The following is a 21853-nucleotide window of genomic DNA, read 5'->3' on the forward strand; positions in this document are numbered from 1 at the left end:
AAATACTTATCCTAAATACCAAATCCCAGACCAAGCTGACATTTGCCCTTGTATGTACATTTATTTTCAACCTTAGAGCATCACAAGCAACATTTCTTTTTTGCGAAAAGATGTTTGCTTTGTAAACCTTCTTATTTGAAGGTTTACAAAGCAAGAAACAAAATAGCTAAACTAGCTCATTTGCAGGTCATCACTCCTTGCCATGGCAAATCCTCCCACAATGGTATCCCGTATTATACCCATAATGACCTCATTTCTTTCTTAAGGAAATTTTTGTGTTTGGACTGGACAGTTAATCTACTACAAGGACCAGAGCAATACTGTTTGCTATTAACATCCCAGCACTATAAGAACAGTGATTTTACAGGAAGTATTGGACAGCAGTTGCACATGGCTCCAGATAGCTCACATTTTCATTCATTTAGGATCATGTTATTTCTTGTTTCATGCTGCTTCAGAATATAACAACTCCCATGAATTCCTCTGTTTTCAATATTGAGATTTATATCTTGACGGCAGTGAAAAGCACAAATGCCTCGTGCCTGTGCAATCAGTTTTCCAATACAGGAAGAGCGTCTCATTTCTGTACAGCACAATGACTTCTAATTTAGCCACGGCAAGCTTTCAGGGCTGTTTTCCGGGCCTAGCATGTCTCTTGCCTTCCTCCATAAACACAATAGTTCAGAATTAGCTGGACATGCCAACCCTCGTTTCCTCATGCTTCAGAAACTTTGACTCTGAAAACCTGCGGTATCACTCTGACTGGAGGTAAGTATACACCAACTTCCATTCCTCTTAGTATTCAAACAATGGGTGGAAGTGATAACAAGTGTACAGTTATCTTAGCTGCACTCTGAGATAAGGCTACATTCTCCACCAGACTATGTCAAGTATGGATAACTATCTGAAAAACCCCCTCTCTCTCTCTCTCTCTCTCACACACACACACTCTTTCTAGCTCTGTCATAAAATGCTGTATGAAAAAAAGGAAAAATTAATATGCAGCATCAGCACTTTGTTTATGGCCTATAAAAAGTGGCATTGAGTTATATCTTCCAGTGAGCGAAATAAAGAGTCACCCTAATGTATTTTACCAGTAATGTAGTAGAAGCAAAAACGTGCAAGTTGGACCTGCTCAGAGACCTTTCTCATACAAAGAGTTCTTTCTTTAAACTAATGAAGTAGTCGCTGCTGCTTTCCTACTTAGGCTGTTGGTTTGGAACAGAGTATTATTGTATTACACATAATTCAGAGAGGGAGAGTGGCACAGTGAGTGTGAGAGCAAGAGAGAGAGCAGGAGAGAGAGACAGAGAGAGGAGAGAAAGAGAGAGAGAGAGAGAGGGCGAAACGAAAGCCAAGATCCTCTGCTTCTCTCCTTTTTCTCTCTCCCCATGACAATGTAAGAAATGAATGAGATTTACTAAAAACTGTCTGGGAGCCTCAATATTTTTCTTGGCTCATTCACAGATGCAATGTCGCGGGGTGCAATGCAGCTTTGCGAGCAGAGTGAGCCAGCCAATGTCTTGGTTTGGCAGTGTCCCCACACATGTACCCCAATGCTCGACCTCAGGCCTTCGTAGAGAGATCTAAGACATAAGGTCACCGGGGAGCTTGTAAGTTTGCCTGCAGACTGCCCCAGTAATTATACTGCCGAATCAGGGGCTCTGGCCCCACCCCATGGGAGTGGAGAAATTACTCGCACTCATGGGGGCAGCACCTAGCCGTCCCCAAGCTTAAAAGCAATAACAGGGAACACTCATCCATCACAGGTAATGGTGCTTTCAGACAAAGACTTCAAATGAAACCCCCAAGCCCTAAAGATCCCACATCATATCAGAAGGACAAACCTCCTGGACAGAGTTAACGGCAATAACATCATTCATCTTGGTCCTGTTTCATCTGCGAAGGTATCCATCGACATATAAGCCAGTAAATAACATGGATCTAGTTCATATATTTATTTTTTTTCCCTGCTCCACCACAGATGATAATTTCTTCACATTGACTTAATAACAATCATTACTCAACCATTACCATCTGTGAATGTTCCGTGTTCTGGGATGATGACATCATTCAAAAGGCTTTTTTTTAACCCAGTGACCTTTAAGAAGGCCAGTCCACCCAAGGGTCAAAGCTGAAGCCATGGCACCTATTCTATTGACAGACATACATGGAGTATTTGTAGTTCTGACGCACTAACCCTAAAAGACACGTTTAAAATGATTTCAAGGTTCAGAGGGGGAGATTATGCAAAAAACTGAGAAATTTCTTAATTCCAATTCTCGGAACGCAGAAAAAATAGCAAAGAGGGAGAAAGGGTGTAGCATTCTCCTTGGGTGTAGCGTTTAAACATAATACTCAAAACCACTGGCACATTGGTTATGTTGATCTTAAGTTGTATATAAGAGTACATTTATTTATACTGTACACAGGAGTGCTTTTACAAGATACTTCCTGATTGTGTGTTCTAAAAAATGTAACCAGCAAATGTAATTTAGGCAATAAAACACAAAACATCTCATGTCAGGGGGTTATTAAAGAGATTTCCAATGTGAACAATGTACTTTTACCTTGAACAGCGAATATTTAATTGACCCAGTGACTAGAAAATGAATACCCACCCAAGGCTACTTGTCCTGCAGTAAAAAATGTCCATGTGGGCTTCATTACTTCAGGAAAACCAGCAGCATAATTGTTGCATAGGAATGAGATACATGATACATTCAGACAGTTACTTGTCCACCTTTAAGCTGCACATACTTTTGTCAATATACTAAACTGCAACTTTTCAAACAGCTCCAAAGAGCCCAGTATTTTGTGCCATCCTGAATCATTGTGAAAGAGCCAGTCATGCAGTCAAGCTCCTGAGTGACCCAGCCAGTAAAGGTGCTCACTGTGAGTGCAGGTTGAGCCTTGTAGAATAAAAGTTCTTATAATATAAGTAGGGGATTGTGAATGGAAGCCTGCAACAGCAGGACATTGGGGTTGGTGGGCAGAGGTTTAGCTAAGGTCCTTGAGCAACTATTGAACAAACTCCTCCTCCTGACCAGATGTCTACAGGTTACCCATTGTTGCCACTGAGAGTTGCTTATATGCAGTACACTGATCACCACCCATGGTGTGTCACATAGAAAATGCTCAATAATTCAATGGCATATTCATTGACAGTGTGAATAATGGTCCGCAGGAACCTGGTTGATAGGAACCACACACTTCATAGGCAGCGCTCCTTACTTGGCTACGTGTCACATAGTGATGTGAGCTTTTCCAAAATGGGGAAGGGACTCTCAGAAAACACTATTAAATGACATAAAGGGAGAACCCTATCTGAGCAATGTCAAATTAAAGTACAGACATTACAGAGCTGTGAAAGTACACCTGATAAATACCACATCTGTCATTAGTTTGTTTTTCCCTGGGATGATTTAACATAAAGTTTGGGCAGTTGCAACGGGTGAATGCGCAATTCCGTTTTTCATCAGAGTTGGCCTCAAGCAAACCCACTTCCCCACCCTCTTTGTTGGGAGGGGTTACTGTGGTTCTGCATATCCTCCCCCTGCCAAAATCAACAGCTCACAGCAGGACAGGAGAGCTGTTTCAGGATCACTCACTCAGCTGAAAAAATAGCCCATCATTCATCTGTGGCATTAAAGACATATACTTCATGAAATCTGTCAAATTGTTGCCATATTGAACCAAGACACTGTTGGCTATGATTAATCTGATGAATCTAATCTTCGCAGATGCAGATTAGAGAAAGCTGAGCTCTGCAAACAATTACAACCACTTTGTGATTACAAGGGCCATATCCTTGCCTATGAAATCATCCCACAGCATGCGCAGAAATGTCAGCAGTATTTATGATGTGTCCTGTGATATTTATTTTCATTACACCTTGTATTTCTTTAAACAAACTGAAAGTGCTTTAGAGTGTGAGTGGAAGACAATGTGTAGCCTACACCATGGTGAAGTACAGCAGCCATTTTGGGCCAGAATAACTAGACATCAGTTGAAATGGAGAGGCAAGGATTTATTTAGAAATACCAGCAGTTGATTAGACTGTGTGAGCAGATTGGGAACTTGGCCAAAACACTGGGGAACACCCCTTTTCTTTTGCAGTACAGTAAATGCCACTGGATTTAATAATAACCAGAGTGCATCCACGCCTCAGGAGGACATCTCCAAAAGAGTGTCACTGCCTCGTGACACTGACTTTCTGCTAGGCGGAGGGGGAAGACTGCCCGTACTGACCTTATGACTGCATTTCCAAGAGCCGCAACCTACTTTTTGTTCCTAAGCTTCCCATCAAATTATTAACAGCTCCCATCCCCTGTCTGAAGTGTTTAATTTAGCATGAGATGGGCTACAGGGTGGTAGAGCTGCTGTTGACTGGAAATCCAAATGTACGACAGTGATTCCATCCCATCTTCCCCACCACTTTCACAATACTGGAAGGAGATCAGACAACAAGTACCGCAAGCTGTCATCACCGCCTCATACGAGCTCTTAATGAAATACCCCGGCTGACTGTTCAGCACCTTTGGGGTAGCAGGTGCTGAACTGAGACAGACCAGCTCCAGCAGGTGACGGCACTCAGCGTGTGGAAGGACAGGCTGTGCTGATCTGGCAGAATGCCACACTCTGTCTCACTTTATGCATTAAGGGCAATTACATGAAGGAACTGAAACTATTTTGAACACTTCTGCAAATTATATCAGTCTAAAGAGGTGCTGATTAGTTCAGCAATTCATCACGGCATGCTGAGGGCACACACCCAGTTTCCCAAAAAAAGAGAGAAAGATTCTGTGTGCTTGGCAAATGTGGAAATAAGGCATATGAAATTGGGCAGCCAAATTAAAAAAAAATAAAAAATTTGAACTCAAAAACCATGTAAAAACTTCCAACTATGTCTTCTCCCCCCTTGTCGCCCTACTGAGGATGCCAAAGTTATTTAATCAATAACAGACCTGTGCCTGGCCTATTTCCCTCCACCATCAATAGTACTCTTACTTCCCTCAAGAGGAATGGCATAAATCAGCACTTTTTGTCACATTACATAGACATCAACAATAATTGAAAATGTTTATCATACAGACATTGACATACATACCAGAATTCCCTCTATCTGAAGATTTGTGTCAAAGTGGTACTGAACAAACTCTCCCTCTCGGAGGAAATGCATCACAACATTTCTAAAATTTCCAGCCAGCGAAAAAAGCATACACACTCTCCACACTGGCCTAATGCAAATCCTATTGCCAATGAAAAAATTTGTTTAGATAAATAATTACATTTTCCATTATAGCTGTACATTCATGGCCCTGGAACCTCTCAAAGCAGAGCTCTCGTGTGTTCTAAGAGCCAGAACAAAATATCTGAGCTCACTTTAAAAACCTCCAGACTAATGGTGTATCTTTATATTGTGGTTAATTATAAGGCATACATCCGATTTCCAAGTCCAGTTCTAATGGCCCTTACCTATTAGTCATTTACAATGTGACATATGAATCACTATGAAGCCACAATTAATTGTTTGTCAGAAATTGTTTCAAATTGTGAAGACACCATGGGACTGTTTAAGACATGGAGTGTGTGGAAGTGTACTGCACATGTTCTATATGTGTCTGTGTGTATGTAAAAACGCATGAAAAGACTGCGAAGAAGTATATTAACATGCTTTCAGAGGAGGAGAATACATAATGCTGTCATCTCAGAATATAATCTAATAAATTACAAAGCATAATGCAGACTTGACCAGGCCAGACCCTGAAAATAAATGCAAACGAGGATAAGTGCATATAATATATATATTCCACATTTTTATGTTTTTAAAACCCCACTAACTACGGAGATCCATACTCGTGTTAAACCTGAAAGCCAAGCACAGTCACTAAGGCATAAATCTCCATGTAAAAATAAATATAATTATGGCAATAATACACTCAGCACTGGCAATTGCAGCCCGCATACTTTGACAGAAAAGCACAGTAATGGCTGGTGCTTTTATCTCCATCAAAACTGGAATGTGGTTTATGATTCTTGAGCCCAGAGACTGCACCATGATCTATGTGTTAGTATTACATCCTGAGGAAAGGGAAATGATAAATAATAGCAGATGGCTTCCTGATTTGCATAGAGAACAAAGAGAAATGCAAGTCTGACATGTCCCTCACACACATTACACGAATGCACATACACATACTGTACATGTGTTTACACTGGAAATCTTCCAAATCCCAGTTCAAAGGGACGCACTACGAAAGTGATTAACGCACCATATTTTCTTTCATAAAACTCAAGGGCAGTGGTAGAAGGAGGGGAGGTAACCACATGGAATTGGTTTGTAGGTACACAGCAGACAAGCTAGGAGCGTGCCAGCAAACAAAAACTAAACAAACGGCTGGGATTTGTCCTTGGTAAAAAAAGAAAATGGATGTGGCAGACAGGAATGCTACCTGATACAAACACAAACTGTAAAGAAAAGCGTGTCCTGTATCATGTGTAAGCCACATGAAAGCAGCCAAATCGATGATTCATTGGATTACCTGAAACAACACTATATAGCTGACACTACAGGATCAGAAAGGACTCATTTAACAATCAACCAATCAGTCCTGCGTCCATCTTTTCCAGCATGTAACAGACTGAATTGGCATAGGGAAACACAGTGAATCAGTGCTTGCTTTTCTTTTTCATCGTTTCGCACATTGGGACTGCCGTGGCACATTTACGTTATATTTTGTCTTGGTAACATGACTCGGACTGGGGGACAGATGACTGGAGAAGCTCTAATGCAGCCCTAGATCTGGATTGTACATTGACCTGAAAGACGGCCCCTGGGGGAACATGAGGGTGGAATGCAATTGCTGGATTTACCGACACGCACAGGACAACTGTGTTATAAACTGTGAAGTATGCACACACAAGACCGCTGTGTTATAAACGGTACAGTATGCACACACAAGACCGCTGTGTTATAATCTGTATAGTATGCACACACAAGACTATTGTGTTATAATCTGTGCAGTACGCACACACAAGACTATTGTGTTATAATCTGTGCAGTATGCCAAGCAAACATTGGATCAAATGAAACAAACTGCACAGCATTCAGATTTTAAAGCTATTGATTATGACGGAGTATGATACACGTGCCAAAAAAGCAGGTCAGGGATTCCCTGTTTGAATAGGAAATTCAGGTCAGAAGAATCACTATGTCACCATTATTGTTTTCACAGTTGTTATCATTATCATTATCAAAGTTAGATCTAAGCAAAGATTGTATCATCTACCTGTCAGTTTCACTGCACTGTGCAAGACCTCTAGATGTTTCATCTTGCCATCATGTGTTATTCATTTAGTAACCTTCAGAGATCAGAAATAAGACTGAGACAGAGGAAACAGACTCCAAAGCCTTGCGTATAATGTAGGTGAAGCAGGATCGTGTCTTCAAATGTCAGATGATACTCAGAGACTTTCAGAGCATTGAAGCCCCAAATAAGCCTTCTTGTTATCATTTTTTCATTAAAAGGCCTTGCTGAGTAAATAAAAGCAGATACTTCAATTGTATGACTTAAACAAAATTCTATCTTGACCAAGGGAGTGGGTGAAGCACAAATTTTAGTTAACATCGTAAAGCAATTTGCTGTGCTTGGAAAATCACAACTATCAATTTAAATTGTTCAGCTCAGCAGCAAATAGCTCAAAAATTACTGTGACATAAAAAGACTCATTAAGCATCTGAAATGTGATTATACTGAGCTGAGAACCATGTGCAAAAAACCTGTGACACAGATATCAGACATCAATCTCTAAATTTTCAGTTTCCTTCTGAAATACATTGAATACTGCAGGTCATTAAATAAAGGCCCTAAAGGACACACTCAGAAGCAAATCAGAGGAAACATTGACTGTGTATTAGCTACCCTACTGCATACATATTTTGTAGCCATTTTGTCTGCAAACCGGTTTACTCTACTCAGAACAGGTTTATACTATGAGTGAGCAGGGAATCATAATGAAGCCAGTGAACCCAGGGACTTGCATCTCAGGAGGTGACCAACTGCAATACTCTACTGCTAGCCTGTGTGAGGCTAGCTAGTTAAACCAGCTGTGGTGAGGCAGAATAACAGGAACCGGCACTGGGTATTGTCAGTGTGTTCACTTTCATCTCTGTTGTTGCTCTAATTTACCAGCATGCATGACCAGCTTCTATGTTGTCCAATAGCATTCTGCCCTGGATGCCCCCTTAACCATTCTGGTAGGTGTTGATAACATGATGTTGCTCTTATGAATAATGCTCTTCCCCCTACAATTTAAAGTCAGCAAACCTCAGAAATGGGTCACTACCCCATCAGGCCAGACTAGCAGAAAGATTGTTTTCAATAAAAACAATTGGAGCAATTTTGAACGCTCCAGGAATGGATAAGTGCAGGAGAGGCTACCTGTCAAGAAGCTCAAGTATTTCAGCTGGGTAGAGGAGTTTATCTTGGACTATGGCCTGCTGGCACACAGTGAGATTTGTAATTCCTCTGCTTATCTCACTATATGTAGGACACAAAAAGGAAAAAGGAAGGTGTCATTTTAGACACAGCCACAAGCAATTCCGGAGTGAATAATCCAAGAGATCCAATGACTACAACCTGATTATGTGTAAAAGAGCAGGCAAGCTGTCTGGCAAATAAGCATTTTCCCATTTATAAATGTGGCACATTCTGGGCAGGCTTATTCCAATCCCATTGCATATCTTGTTGGTTTGGAAAACAAATGAACTGAAATGCAGTCAGCTGTTACAGCGAATGGATGAGAAGCAGTCCCACGGAGGTTAAGTACACCCCACAAACTGTCTCCAAGACTAGCATCATTTACAAGACATCTGGACTTCAGAGAGCTTCAATTTCCAAGGGGTACTGCAGTAATTGTGAGTACAGAATTTTCCAACAGCCCTGAGAAGAAGTGAATTACACAGCAGTATTGTCCAAAGGTCCCATTAAAGTGCTTACCAATTCCAATACAAGTCACAATGAATAACATCCATTTGAGCTATAAACAACTAAAAGTTCAAAGTTGCAACTCTATTTCTTCTGAATGGGAAATTTAATACCTGCCAGGGCCTTCATTTAATCATGACTGTAAACACCACAGAAAATATGGATAAATTACCTTTAAGAACAAGGCAAGTATGGGCTTTCATCAGGCAAGTGTGGGACGGTTCATAGAAGGATGTGCACAGCAGGGAAAAATTTGGCTTCATGTCCCTGACAGCCAACTGCGTCATATATTTGCATTTCTACAGAGACTAGCTGTAATCTTCATTCTTTATTACAGGAATTAATTACAGCTTCACATTACAGCCATAGCTATGAAAATCATTGATCTCTCTCAGTGCGTGGAAATGCCAAGTAAACTGCGACTGCAGACAGTAAATACTGGGCAATGGAGAACAGCTTCACAACGTTAGTTTCTTTGACTCAATATTGACCATTAATTGCTAGGCTTGCACTGTGATATTAATTGTCTGGTTATGTGCAGGATCTTTGCTTACATTTACGAAATAGCTGAATTTTGAATTGTCTGATTATGCACATTATACAGGTACACATTACTAATTATACATATATACAGAATAATACATTGAAACAAAAAAAGTGCTTCATAAAGAACAATACTGAGAGGTGATCAACAAGGATTTGAAGAAATTGGGAATGTGAATTGGGAATGTGAAAAGCACTAGTGTGAAAGGATGGGCATCTGTCTCTTCAAAATTCATTTGAACTCGCATAATAGCCTTGTGTACTTACCCTCATGATGTTCTGGAAAGGATTCAAGAACATTGCTTTCCTCCTCCTCCTCCTCCTCCTCCTCTTCCTCCTCGGTTTGGTAGTTGAACAGGGTCTGTGACTGTCTCTTTTGAGGTTGTCCATCCTCAGCTTTCATCTTCACTAGCGGCTGGCTAGTGGGGCTGAACTTCACCATGGGGAACGTGTGGTGTTCATGGGGTTTCCTGTGCAGCTGGCTGCGTGTTCCAGACTGCCTCTCCTGTTTTCCCAAGTCGTTGCCGTTCTCTTTCCCAGGAACGCTATCTGCTTCTTCATCTTTGCTGTCAGTCGTGACTGACAGGTCTTTTCCAGGAGAGGTAGTGTTGGTGACAGCGTTTGACGTGACAGCTTGATCTTCCTCCCACTTTTTTCCTTCTTTGAAGGCACCTACTCCCTGCTGATGGATCTGGCTCTCTGGAGCTCTTTCTAACACTTCTGTGGTCACCTCATTCTGGAGAGTTGGGGTTGTCTCATCCGCTGTCTGCGGAGTGTCTGTGGGAACCTCTTCTGTGTCTGTCTCTTCTTCGTAAGTCCCGATTCGTTCTCTGAGTTCTTGCTTTTCGGCTTGGTTGATGTCCTGTGGAACGGTGGTTTCAAGATGGGGGAACAAAATCACAGAGGGCTCTGTTGGGAATCTCTGTTCAGGAAGAGAATCTCTGACAGGGCCTGTGGGTGGATAGTCATAATCCTCTTCTTCATCAATGTGAGGCTGGTCCTGTTTGAAAAGTGGCATGGTGTCACTGTGGGACAGAGTGTATGGTTTGGAAAGGCGGTCCATAGAGCCGTCCTGGTCAAAGATGTACGGGTCATTGTACTGCCTGTCTGGACTGTTCTCCTCGGTGGTAGCTGCCAACATAGGTTTCTGAATGTCATGTGGATCACAGTCAGGGACCTCATAGCACATCAGACTTCCGCCATCATTTGGACAGTGGCAGACCTGACAGGGGTCCAGGTGGAAGGAGTGACCAGCCTCGTACTTCTGCTCATTATGGACACACCCAACTCGCTCACATTGCGAACATCCATCAGCAGGTTCCAAAATGTCAATACAGTTAGCAGGAATTTCAGGACATGGGATGAAGTGGCAGCCTATCCTTCCACCCCCTTGCGGGCAAGAACATTCCGTGCTTCCAAAATCCACAAAGTAGGACTCGCCTTCTGGAACCTTCCCATTCCTGAACCCCGCGTTGACGCAGTCATAATACTGGTAACCTTCGCACGTGCACCCAGTCTGTAAGCAAGCGCCACAGCATGCCTCCGTCTCAAACACCTCCTCGATGCAGTTGTTCAACACTGGACAATCCACACCAGTACAGTCCTTCTGGCAATGATAGCCACCAAGACAAAGTATGAAAATCATTGAACTCATAAGCAGGTGAAAAGCCATTTTGCTTTGAAACCCCTTAGAAAAAGGTTTTGAGATGCAAAATGCAAAATCAGAAAGAGTTCAGAGGTCCCGGCAATCTGTTATGGTCCTCCAGGTATTAGACTGCAGTTCCTGTCTATTCTCTCCACTCTGCAAAACCTAGGAGACAGAAAAGGCAGTGAGAGACCAAATGAGGTAGATTTCCTGTGAAGCTCTTTCAGCCAGTCTAAATCACAGTTAAACCCCACATCTGGAGACTGAGTCTGGCCTCTTGACTCTGCCCCACTTTCATAACTGCCTATATGTCCAAAATTCTGAGGTTATGAACATGAATTCCACATGATTATGACACAAAGTGTGCCGTTCAATAAATCCTTGCAACAAGATTACAGACAATACAGAGACGGGATTTCTGGCAACCTGAGGGGGATTCTGTTCAGTACACAGCAGGAGGATATTTCTTCAAATTTTAGAAAAACGTTCTTTTTGATATAATAGCTTTTTCAGTTTTGTTGGCAACAGCTTCCAAGAGTGAGATTCTCCATGGAGCAGAACAGTTACCCTGAGGAGTGGAACATTGGTGGCTCCTAGATTAAAGCTACTCCAACATCAGAGCCAGCTAGGACATATTTCTTCCTGAATTGCTTGCAATGGGATGCTATTTGAGCACAAAAAGAGGTGTTTATGGGTAAGGCTGGGTAAAATCATTTTCAAACTTTCTTTTATTCGCAAAGGATTTTGCAGGTAAACTTGGTCTGTGGCTTTTAATTCGGAATTAACCTTCTAGGTCTCTTTCCCATTAAGTCTCTTACCCAGAAGTTGTAAGCACTTGTTGTGTTGCATTTGTGACCTTTTTCATTTGTGACCCGAATTCCAGAGAAATTTCTCTTTTCAATATTAAAATGTAAACCTGATGATCAGAAGGGTTTTATTTCCTCTTGAAATTCTACATGCATCTTAAGCTCCAAAACCATCATGGTAAATTTTTGGCATGGCCCAGCATGTTTCCAAGGTACACAGTTTTAATTTACTAAGCAACCACAAAAAAGAAAACAGTCTATCAAAAGAATGGTGTGGGATTTGGATATTTTAGAAGTGCAGACTAAGTCTCTCATTGCCACATTGCGGTGTATACTTGTGTGACCTACATCACCTATGACCATATGTACACAGTTCAGTTTAATATTTAAACTTTTTGTATAATCTGAGTTTGTTTGGATTTGAGTTCACAGAAAGTCAGTGCAGGTGGAAATCAAATTACCTACATTCCAGACATGAGACATATGTAGGCATTACATACAGAACCAAGTTCAATATTTCAGATGACATGTCCGTTTGTTAATAGAAAATACTTGGCTGGTTCTCTATTTTTCAACTGGCTGATAAGATGTAGGGCATCATACTCGGTCATGATCACAGCCCTTTTAAGTACTGCATTTTGCAAAAGACAGAAGGTGGTTGTTCAGCCACTAATTACTCCTATTTGAAGCCAGGTCTGAGCTCTGCCTGAGCAGCCCCACAACTGCCTGGTCTTAAAAACCTATTGTTTGGGAACACAGGAGGTAAACACAGAACAGGAAAAACCCACGGTAAAATAAACCCAAAGCCATTTCCTAAAGAAAATCTGCCCCTCCTTTTAACATCAGAATATGCATAAACAACATGAATGACCCATTATGTACTAGCCGGTTTCTTATTAGATTCCATTCTTGGCAGAAACTTAAATAAACAAATGCTTCAGCTATTTCTACACATGTAAATAAAAGTATTTATATACGTGCAAGCAATGAGTTGTAATTATGTTTTTTGAAGTGTGCTTACCGTAGGCCCTTGCCTGGAAATACATGAGACACATACAAAACAACACATTGTTATTGCTAGAGACAGAAAAAAATGAAACAAGCAGAGCTAAATATAAGCAAAATTGGCTAACAAAAATATTGAAGTAAAATAATATAATTTCGAAGAAAAATTCAAAAGATGTTATTTTCTGATGGAAACCGGCGTCCAGCTACTCATGCCCAAGTGCAAATATGGTTCTTGGTGTGGAACAAAACCATCGCTATGGAAAAATTACTTTCTGGATACATGTATTTCCAGGAGCTGATCTGACAATGACTATAGAACCATAAAAACACATGGCACAAAAAAGCTGATGATATTTTGCAATTATTTTCCAAAAACTTAAACACATGAATGCTTCACCAACTTTATGAATGGTTTCAGCTTATCCCATTTTGATGACACGGACAGGGCCCAAGGCCTTAATAAAATCAATAAGACAAAAACATGGTACTATGTATGGACCATACACATTTGTTTTGTGGCTTTGGCTTTTTTATGGCACCTCTAGCATACGTCCAAAAAAACTCAACAGCTGCAATGAAAGGACTAGATTCCCAAGTAGCTTGTAAAGTCTTAATGAGAGAAGTTTAATGAATGGCAGCAGATGAGGGCTCTTCCTCCAGTGATTTTACTTCACACTGCTGGAATCACATTGTAAAACCAATGAGGAAGTCCAAATTCAACCAATTCAAACATTGGCAGACAAGCATTTCATTTGAAAAAGAAGCAGGGAGTAAAATGTGTCTTCTGTATATCATATCATCCTAACCCTGTCCATAAACAAAGCACAGACCCAAAGCAAACACATTCAGTTCACCTATTTGAAATGTACCATTTTTCCTCACCAGCTTTTATTTTGCAGAAAGACTCAGTTATTTGTGGCATCTGGTATAAGACTCTGACCTGTTGAACTCTAAGTTTGAACATTTTCAGTTAAATGTAAAATTGATGCACAGGAATAAAAATAAAAAACTAACCAGTCTCATTGGTCTGCATGCGTCACCCGTCAGAATTTTTTTTAGGCTGAAAAGAAAATAAATTAAGCAAAAAAAAAAAAGATTTTATATATATGGGAGCAATGTTGTCTCAAATTCCACCCTATGAGATAAGACACATCTGCCAAAAATAATACCAGTGAGTGACACCCGACTGGGCCCTCAGTCATGTCCGCTTGTTTGCACAGCAGTAAAAGGTACCACAGCACTGCCAGATGGCCCACACTGCAGCTATTACAGCCAGCCTCTTCACACTGCCATTCACAGAGCTCACAGCACAAATCATCCTTCATCGGCCTTCAAACAGCATACTCATCCAAATGACAGTCGCATCACAAATTCACAATGCATAATTATGTGACAAAAAATGGGCGACTCTTCATATGACACAATTCCTTCGTGCTGCATGTACTATGAGTGGTTACAAGAAGATGATTTGTACTTATAGTGACTATAACCCATGGCTTTAAAAGTACTGTAGTAAAGGATGGCAATAAAACTATAATAGAATCATGCCTGTGTTGAACCTTCTATTACAGTTATGCTTCTATTTTGGAAGAGCATCGTCATCACAACAAACAAAAACAAATCTCACTGGATATTCTTTTTCACTTTTGAACTAATGAAATGTCAAAAATTTGAGATGCACAAGTTAACCTTTTAATTCTTCTCGGCATCCAGTCTGTCAAAAAGAGCAAACATCTCCTCCAAAAAATAGTGTCTGTCATCTGTTAACCTGGGAATGTCACCATCCCACCTGTGTGTCCCCTTGCTTCCATAAATTAACAGCTGCCTTCATGCAGGCACGTGGGGTTTTGAAAAGTCAGTCCACTGCTGAGCAGCACACATTTGTTTTTATGAAATGACAAAAGAATTCTGAGATAATTGCTAACGTGCACCTCCACAGTCATCATTGTCCAAGTTATTTAAGACTCTGAAATGTGTATCCACTGTCTCACATACATTTGCATATGAGTGGTGTTCAGACACACAGAGGAAGAAGACATATGAAAAGAAATAGCACTGAAAAACTCTCGATAGACTCTCCCAAGAACTGTGCGAAGCTCACTGTAACTACAAGTCGGTGCTCATACAGGTAATCTATCGAGCACTGCTGCCATATGAATTTGGCTTAGCAAATTCAGGATAAGGTTGGCTAAGTAAGGGTTTGTTTAAGCACTCACAAAGAGAAGCACACTATTGATACAAGACTGCACTTTCTATGCTTCAAGGACTATATTCCTCAGTGTGTGACTTCTAGGATGAATTTCAACATATGGGAAACTGACGGGACAGAAAAGGTCTTTCTCTGTCGACATGTTATATTAACCTCTGTAGCTACTTGCCTACATCATGTGGAAATATTTTGTGAAGAGTGACAACCTATGGCACATGTCTCTGTTTTACTAAAAGCATTGACTGATGGCCCTTGGTGGCCCCTTCAAATATATATATATATATATATTTTTAAACACAGCATAATGATTCCTATAAACAAGATTAAAATAATGTTTTATAAACAGGATGTAAAAGAAGCTTATATGTGAACCACACACATAGCCCCATGATCACACTCACAAATACTTTACACCAAACCCTCCAGCACAGCAGCTGCATACAGTAAGCGTCTACTGTGGCATATGCAGAGATGGACAGGGTTCCCATAGAGGGTCTTTGCTCAGTTATTACTCTCTGTTTTGTGTCTTACACATCATCTTACATCAGATTCAGTGACTTAAAAACTTGCAATGATCTGGAGTAATAAAGCCAACACAGGAAAAAAGTGACTGGACAGTGTAGCAACCTGAGCCTTTTAACTAGCTCTAATATTTTTTCTTCCCAGCCCTTAAGTTTCTTGTGGAATTCTGCTGCTTATTTTTATGAATTCCTTTCACATTCATACATACTTTTGAAATTAAAAATGTTTAACTATTTATTGGTAGGTAGGTATACAATACTTCCAATAATTATCAACCCAGTAATGCTTAGGTCAAGAGGAATGCAGCAATCTTATCCAGAAAGTTAAACTTCGCTAGAGACTCTACTTAAAACAGAAACCAAAACAGTGTATCAAACGAGACAAATATAAGTCTTCATTATCAGGTTGTAAAACTTACAGTACACAGTGCTTCTGAATTAATCCTCTCACAAAAGCAATCATGGTCAAGGGAGTAGCCTAACAGGCTATGTGGGCCTAATGACTAAAGCCTTTTCTTGGCATTTATTTACACACAAAATCACTGTCAGCTCCATTTTACTTTTAACAGATGCTACCAGGCTATCTAGCTTCTTATAGTTGGTTAAATTAATAAAGCTGCTTCGCAACTAAGACTGTAATCTACATCCATTTAAAGTCACAAACCATCGTTCAAAAAATTTGATTGTATATTGTTGTAATTATTTTCCGTTTACTGGAAAGAAAGTAATTTTCCAAAAAAAAAATTGCTTCCATCGTTTAAAATGTAACAAATGATTCAGTGAATAAAGTATTGGAAGCACTCAGAATATTCCAGATATGAAATTCTGAAGTGCTGGAGGCAGATCAAAAGCTATACTCTTCACATCTCAACTTCTAATACTGTAGCAGTCTGCGCCGTCTACATCAGACACATTATACTGAATATTTTCTAAATTTCTAAAATGCATTAATATCTTTGAAAAAACTAAATATTATGTGTTGGATCTAACAGTGGCGTTCGATAAATTCACAGTCACGGCCTCCAATCTGTTCTTTCCTGAATAAAAGGGGCATTTTTATAACATTCCTGTCAAACAAGCAAGATTTTAATCATTTAAAGTGCACTTTTACTTCGCATAAATTCCACCTCAGTTAATTGTTGCCCAAACCAGTCGTCCGTTTTACCCGCGCGGTGGCTTTTTGTGTAATGCTTTCCCACTGAAATAACCTACTTGTTCATACAGGGATTAGATTAAACCATGCCATGTTTCATACACAGTTCTGACATTAAAACAAGATAATCACAGACAGCATCCACACTGTAGTTCAATGATTTCTTAACCTGTTATAAATGTTATAAATAACACACAAATCAAGCAATCAAAGTTGTATTGGATGCTTTCACTTAGCTGGCTTACATTACATTTTTTATTGTTTGCCCTTTTTATTTAGTACATTACCGCAACTGTCAATCTAACAGTCTAAATACGGGACAGTTTTCCGCTATTGGTTTTGCGCGTGCATGCATTACCTTCGTTTTAGTATTTAACATACTAAAATAGTAACACACGTGTTGCGCGAAGCGATAAAAGCACAAATAATGCAACACTGAGAGGTCGGTCTGTGCTTACCTACTGTTTTATGCTGGCCCATGTAGTTGAGAAATCCAAAAACAAGGAGTTATACTCATTTGACTCTAACTTACCCGTGCAAGGTTCCCAACTTAGCAGTCCACTGTATCGAGGGGGATCCCTCCAAGTTTTTTTTTTCCTTTTTTCTTCGAGAGGGAGGGACAATAGTTTCTTTTCGCTGCCCAACTGATCGCGTTACACTGGAGTCAATGACACGAGTCGAATTTTAGCGCTGAAAGGTTTTTATTTTTTTTAAACAAATGCTGCACCCAGCTACAAACAACCTACATCGGTGATCATGGATGTTTGATCTTCGTTCACTTTTTTGAGGTTCTCTTTAAGTGTTTTACTCAGTAAATTACAAACTTCCACTGAGGCAGTAGAACACCTCACAATTAGACTGCACTGTTACTTTCAATCATCATTTTATTTGATCTTTACAATTGGATTTCGCATTCATCAAAGTTGGCATATATTATGTTTCGAATCGCTTCAGGAAGTCTGGGGCTTTTGTAGTTAGCATTCCGATACTTTGAACTGTAACACTAGAATGCAATGCTTCTATAATATATATTCTATATATTCTATAATATCCACTAACATTAATTGATATAACTTGTGACTGAATATTTCCTTCACTTAGGGTGTATGTGATAACGTTATTATTGTTCAACTTAAAAAGTTACATGAAGTGTTATTCATTTTTATAAAAAATAAATTAAAAAACAACAACATTTAATTCAGAGACTTTTCCTTGGGGTGAGAAAGGTTTATGATCAAGACTGGAATTAATTTTAACATTTATTGCCATGGAATATATGGGCTTCTTTGCCTTATTCATGATGTTAGAGTTGAGAGTGAATCACGATAACCATATATATAACAATGACACCTGCAAATCGATTAGCAGCAAGTACTTCCAGATGCCTATCAGAATATAGATCTGCATTGTAGCGTGTGCTGACCACCCATCTATCATTCTTTAGAAATGAACATGTTTTAAACAAAGGAAGGATACACTTGGAGGATCATCAGCTAAGTGAAATAGGTCATTGTTAAATTGCCACATCCAATAGGAATTAATATAAAATATCGCCTGATTTAGCAAGTGCCATGTCCTTATGTGGCACATTGTGACGTGCGTAGCTATGGGATACCATATAAGTGGGGTTTTGGATAGTGATGCCAAAGCGAGCTACCTGGAAATTATTTTAAATTAAGAGACATGAAGACTGGATGGCTTTGCACCGAGCACTCTACAAGACGTATAAAAACTCAGCTTTGGATAAAAGCAAGTATAAATTTAAATATGTAATGCAGAACAAGGGAGTAAGTGAAAAGGGGACGTGTCATGCATGGGCAACAATGCAAGGCATAATATTTTTTCACAAATACATACTATTATGTATTGCAGTTTACTTAATTATATTGTGTCCATTTTCTCAAGGGCGTCAGTTCACAATGTTACAGTCTTCTTATGAGTGCACAAAGTTATTCCACAAGTTAGTGTCATGCTTGCTATCTGTTACATTGGAGATATTTCCAAACAGACAATCCCACGTGAGACCAGAGACTGCAACACTTTGATTTCAACTAGGCATTTAACGAGACCACCATTAAGGATGGGGGATACACTCAACAGAATGCTGCAGTTTTTTATCAACCATTTTCCTTACTTTAAATCAGTACATGATTGGGTTCAACTACTGCAATGCAAACTGCGACTGTTGCTGGATGGATAATCATAATCACAAATCGTTGAGCTTGTGGGTGATAGAACATGACTGCCCACACTGCAATACCATACAGACTCTCAGTTCAAAAACAGCATTCACTGCCAACATCTTCAACCAACCTGAAGAAATCAGGTTGCTATTGGAAAAAATAGCCTTGGAATCAAGACAGACCTCCTCTGGCAGTCCAAAAGAGCTCTTCATATAATTTCACATTTTGTAGTCAGCTTTTACCATGACCTAAATTCTATAGATTTTGCAATAGCAAAGTGACAGATTTATTCAAGTAAAGAGTGGCAGCTTGTGAAGTTGCAATTTAAAAACCACCAAGAGATTTATTTTAGTCACAGCTTTAAAGATGTTTCTTTATAACACTGCATGAAAAAAATCTGTATTATCTGGATTTAGTCTGGTATCGTGTCTTATAGAAAGTTATGAAAGCATAACTGTATTCACAAAATTGCACTTTGTACTTCATATTCTGGCCATCAAAGAAAGCATGCAAAAAATTCGGAACACAGACTCTGAATTTCCAATACACTGAAGAGGTCTTAAGCAATTTAGGAAGTACTCCAACATGATAAAAGTCTTCCTACCCAAGAACATTTGAAGTGTGAACAGAGTATCATTCAATCCTTTGAAATAAATCTAAAGGTAAAATGAGTAAACACAAACTAAGAAATGTCCCGAATGTGTTATTTTACACATTCTTTGGGGCTAGAAAAGGAGTATTTCATTCCGTCTCTCTCCCCCCACATACACACACACATACACACAGGCTCTTAAATCAAATTTTCTTGAGAGGAAACTTCTCCCTTTCATTTGACGGGCTGTGCATGTGTTCATGAGTCTAGGACTGAGTTTTATACCTTTTATGTTTTTAAGTTCAAAGCACAGTAGAAACATGAAGGTTTATGATACGATGTGATGCCCACCAGGGGTTAAAATGGGATCACTCATCTCAACTGATAAGTGACCTGATCAACATTCCACCCCCCCCCATCCCCTGTCTCCCCCCCCGTTCAGATGAGGGCCCCAAATTACCATCTCTGAAATGCCTGGGGTGGTGGGGGGAGGGGTAAAGTCTGCTATGTACCGCAGGCACTTTGATACCTGTAAATTACAATGCGTAACCAGGGAAAAACCTTGAAGTAGGGAAAAAACAGCCGAGCGCAAGGGAAATGACATTTTCCCAATGCATTTAGATGCCCTGTTTTGTTTTGCTTGATCAGACTGCAGAAGCCTGCTATCCTGGGTTTTATGGTGCAAAATCTGTGTCGGAACTCGGCACTGCACCTTAATGAAACAGTTGCCAATAATGAACATGAAAGTGTGCGGCGGGTTCCTGCTGGAATTTATGATGACACCTGCAAGCCAGTGACAGCCAGGGAAGTGACATGGGTAGGCGAAGCCGCGAAGAGCTCGTAACACGACAAACAGCTGTGAGCTGGGGTGTTCTGCGTGTGCAAAGAGTGACTGGCCCTGCCCGTGTTTGCACGCTCGCGGACATAAGTGCTCTCCGGCGCTCTGGTGAGATTTGTGGAATCCCAGTGTGATCTCCGGAGGCAGTTATCAGACACGGGCGAGCCTTTCAAAGGCCCCAGGGAGACGATTTTTATCAGAGGGGTCACTGGGGAGCCACAGTCAGAAGCCTAGCACGTACCCGACTTACTCTCCCTGAGCACAGCGTTCGGGCAGTGGAGAACATGAGCGGGGAGGGGGCATATCTGGCCCACACGAAAAAACCACAGCAGGTTTTGTTTACTGTACATCAACTGGGCCTACAGCTAGCACGTCATGCACATTGCGTTCTGCTGTCTAGCAGTGCCCTGGAGCACATGCATGTCAGACACAGAGACTTTGTGCGGATAGAACAGCAACAGCAGACACAACAGCTTCCAGTGCTCATGCTCAGGGTTTCATTACTTTCCAGTAGTATTGCATCACCGATCTGAACTCTGTGAGTACACCCTTATTATCCCCCAGTAAATGTTTCACTTTTTCAGTACGGCCCTCCACTTCTCTTGAAAGCACTCGTTTTAAAACACTGCTGATTTAATCTGTTAGGTCTTTTAAATGCACATTCCTCCTGATAATGAGCACATTGATCAACATTTAACATGATAGGGATACCCAAGCAGTTTTTGTACGCTATTATTTCCAACTGATGCTCCCATAATGGGTTGGGTGGTTACATGTTAATTAGTCAATTCAAAGGTGCAACAATTACCTGCTGTATGTTGTTGGTAAAATGGTCTTTTTAAACAAATAAGGACCAGAGACTGTGCAAAACCTATGAAAACCTATGACTAATGTACATGACAACTTATTTAATAACAGTGCATCACATAATTAGATCTTGATTTGGTAGCAGGGCCTTCAAACACGATTTTGAAGTGCTATTTGAATCACTCACTACAGATGCAATATCTAGTGCTCCTCTATGCTCTCTGAAGTACTTGAAATTCAGTAGCAGTAAAAAGGAGGGCATCTGTCTTATAATGATGAATTTGATTTGTTTTGTTTGTTTTCTTCCTTTATTGCATCATTTGGTGCTAAAACCCAAACATTATTACCTATTCTTACATTAATCATTAGTTTCGTGGTGGTGTAATGTGACCAGAGTACAATATTCTCCTCTAAGTTTCAAATACAAGGTTCACAAAACTTAATTTAACTTTCAAAATAAAAAAAGTTATTGTTTTCATAATTTCTTAGATATTAACTGGCTATGCTTGATAAAATGTAAACACATGAAATATACATTTGGAATCATTACCTTCATAG

The 21853-nt window shown here is 40.1% G+C and overlaps 1 protein-coding gene across 5 annotated transcripts in view; it reads right to left on the reverse strand.

Annotated features, from left to right (window-relative positions):
* The window catches only part of fbln2 (fibulin 2), a 54541-nt gene extending 36862 nt beyond the window's left edge, over positions 1–17679 (reverse strand). Inside the window, exons 1-3 of one of the 5 annotated variants that reach the window (XM_064304437.1) lie at positions 17334–17679; positions 14007–14052; positions 9801–11343 (exon numbers count right to left, since the gene is read on the reverse strand). In XM_064304437.1, coding sequence (XP_064160507.1) covers positions 9801–11205 — 1405 coding nt within the window. In that variant the 5' untranslated portion in view covers positions 11206–11343; positions 14007–14052; positions 17334–17679. The remainder of the gene's footprint in view (positions 1–9800; positions 11344–14006; positions 14053–17333) is intronic. The other 4 variants (XM_064304439.1, XM_064304438.1, XM_064304436.1 and 1 more) reach the window with 4 other exon arrangements.
* Between the last annotated feature and the right edge of the window lie 4174 nt (positions 17680–21853).

This window comes from Anguilla rostrata, chromosome 13 (genome assembly GCF_018555375.3).
Source record: "Anguilla rostrata isolate EN2019 chromosome 13, ASM1855537v3, whole genome shotgun sequence".
In the NCBI taxonomy this organism is placed as follows: Eukaryota; Metazoa; Chordata; class Actinopteri; order Anguilliformes; family Anguillidae; genus Anguilla; species Anguilla rostrata.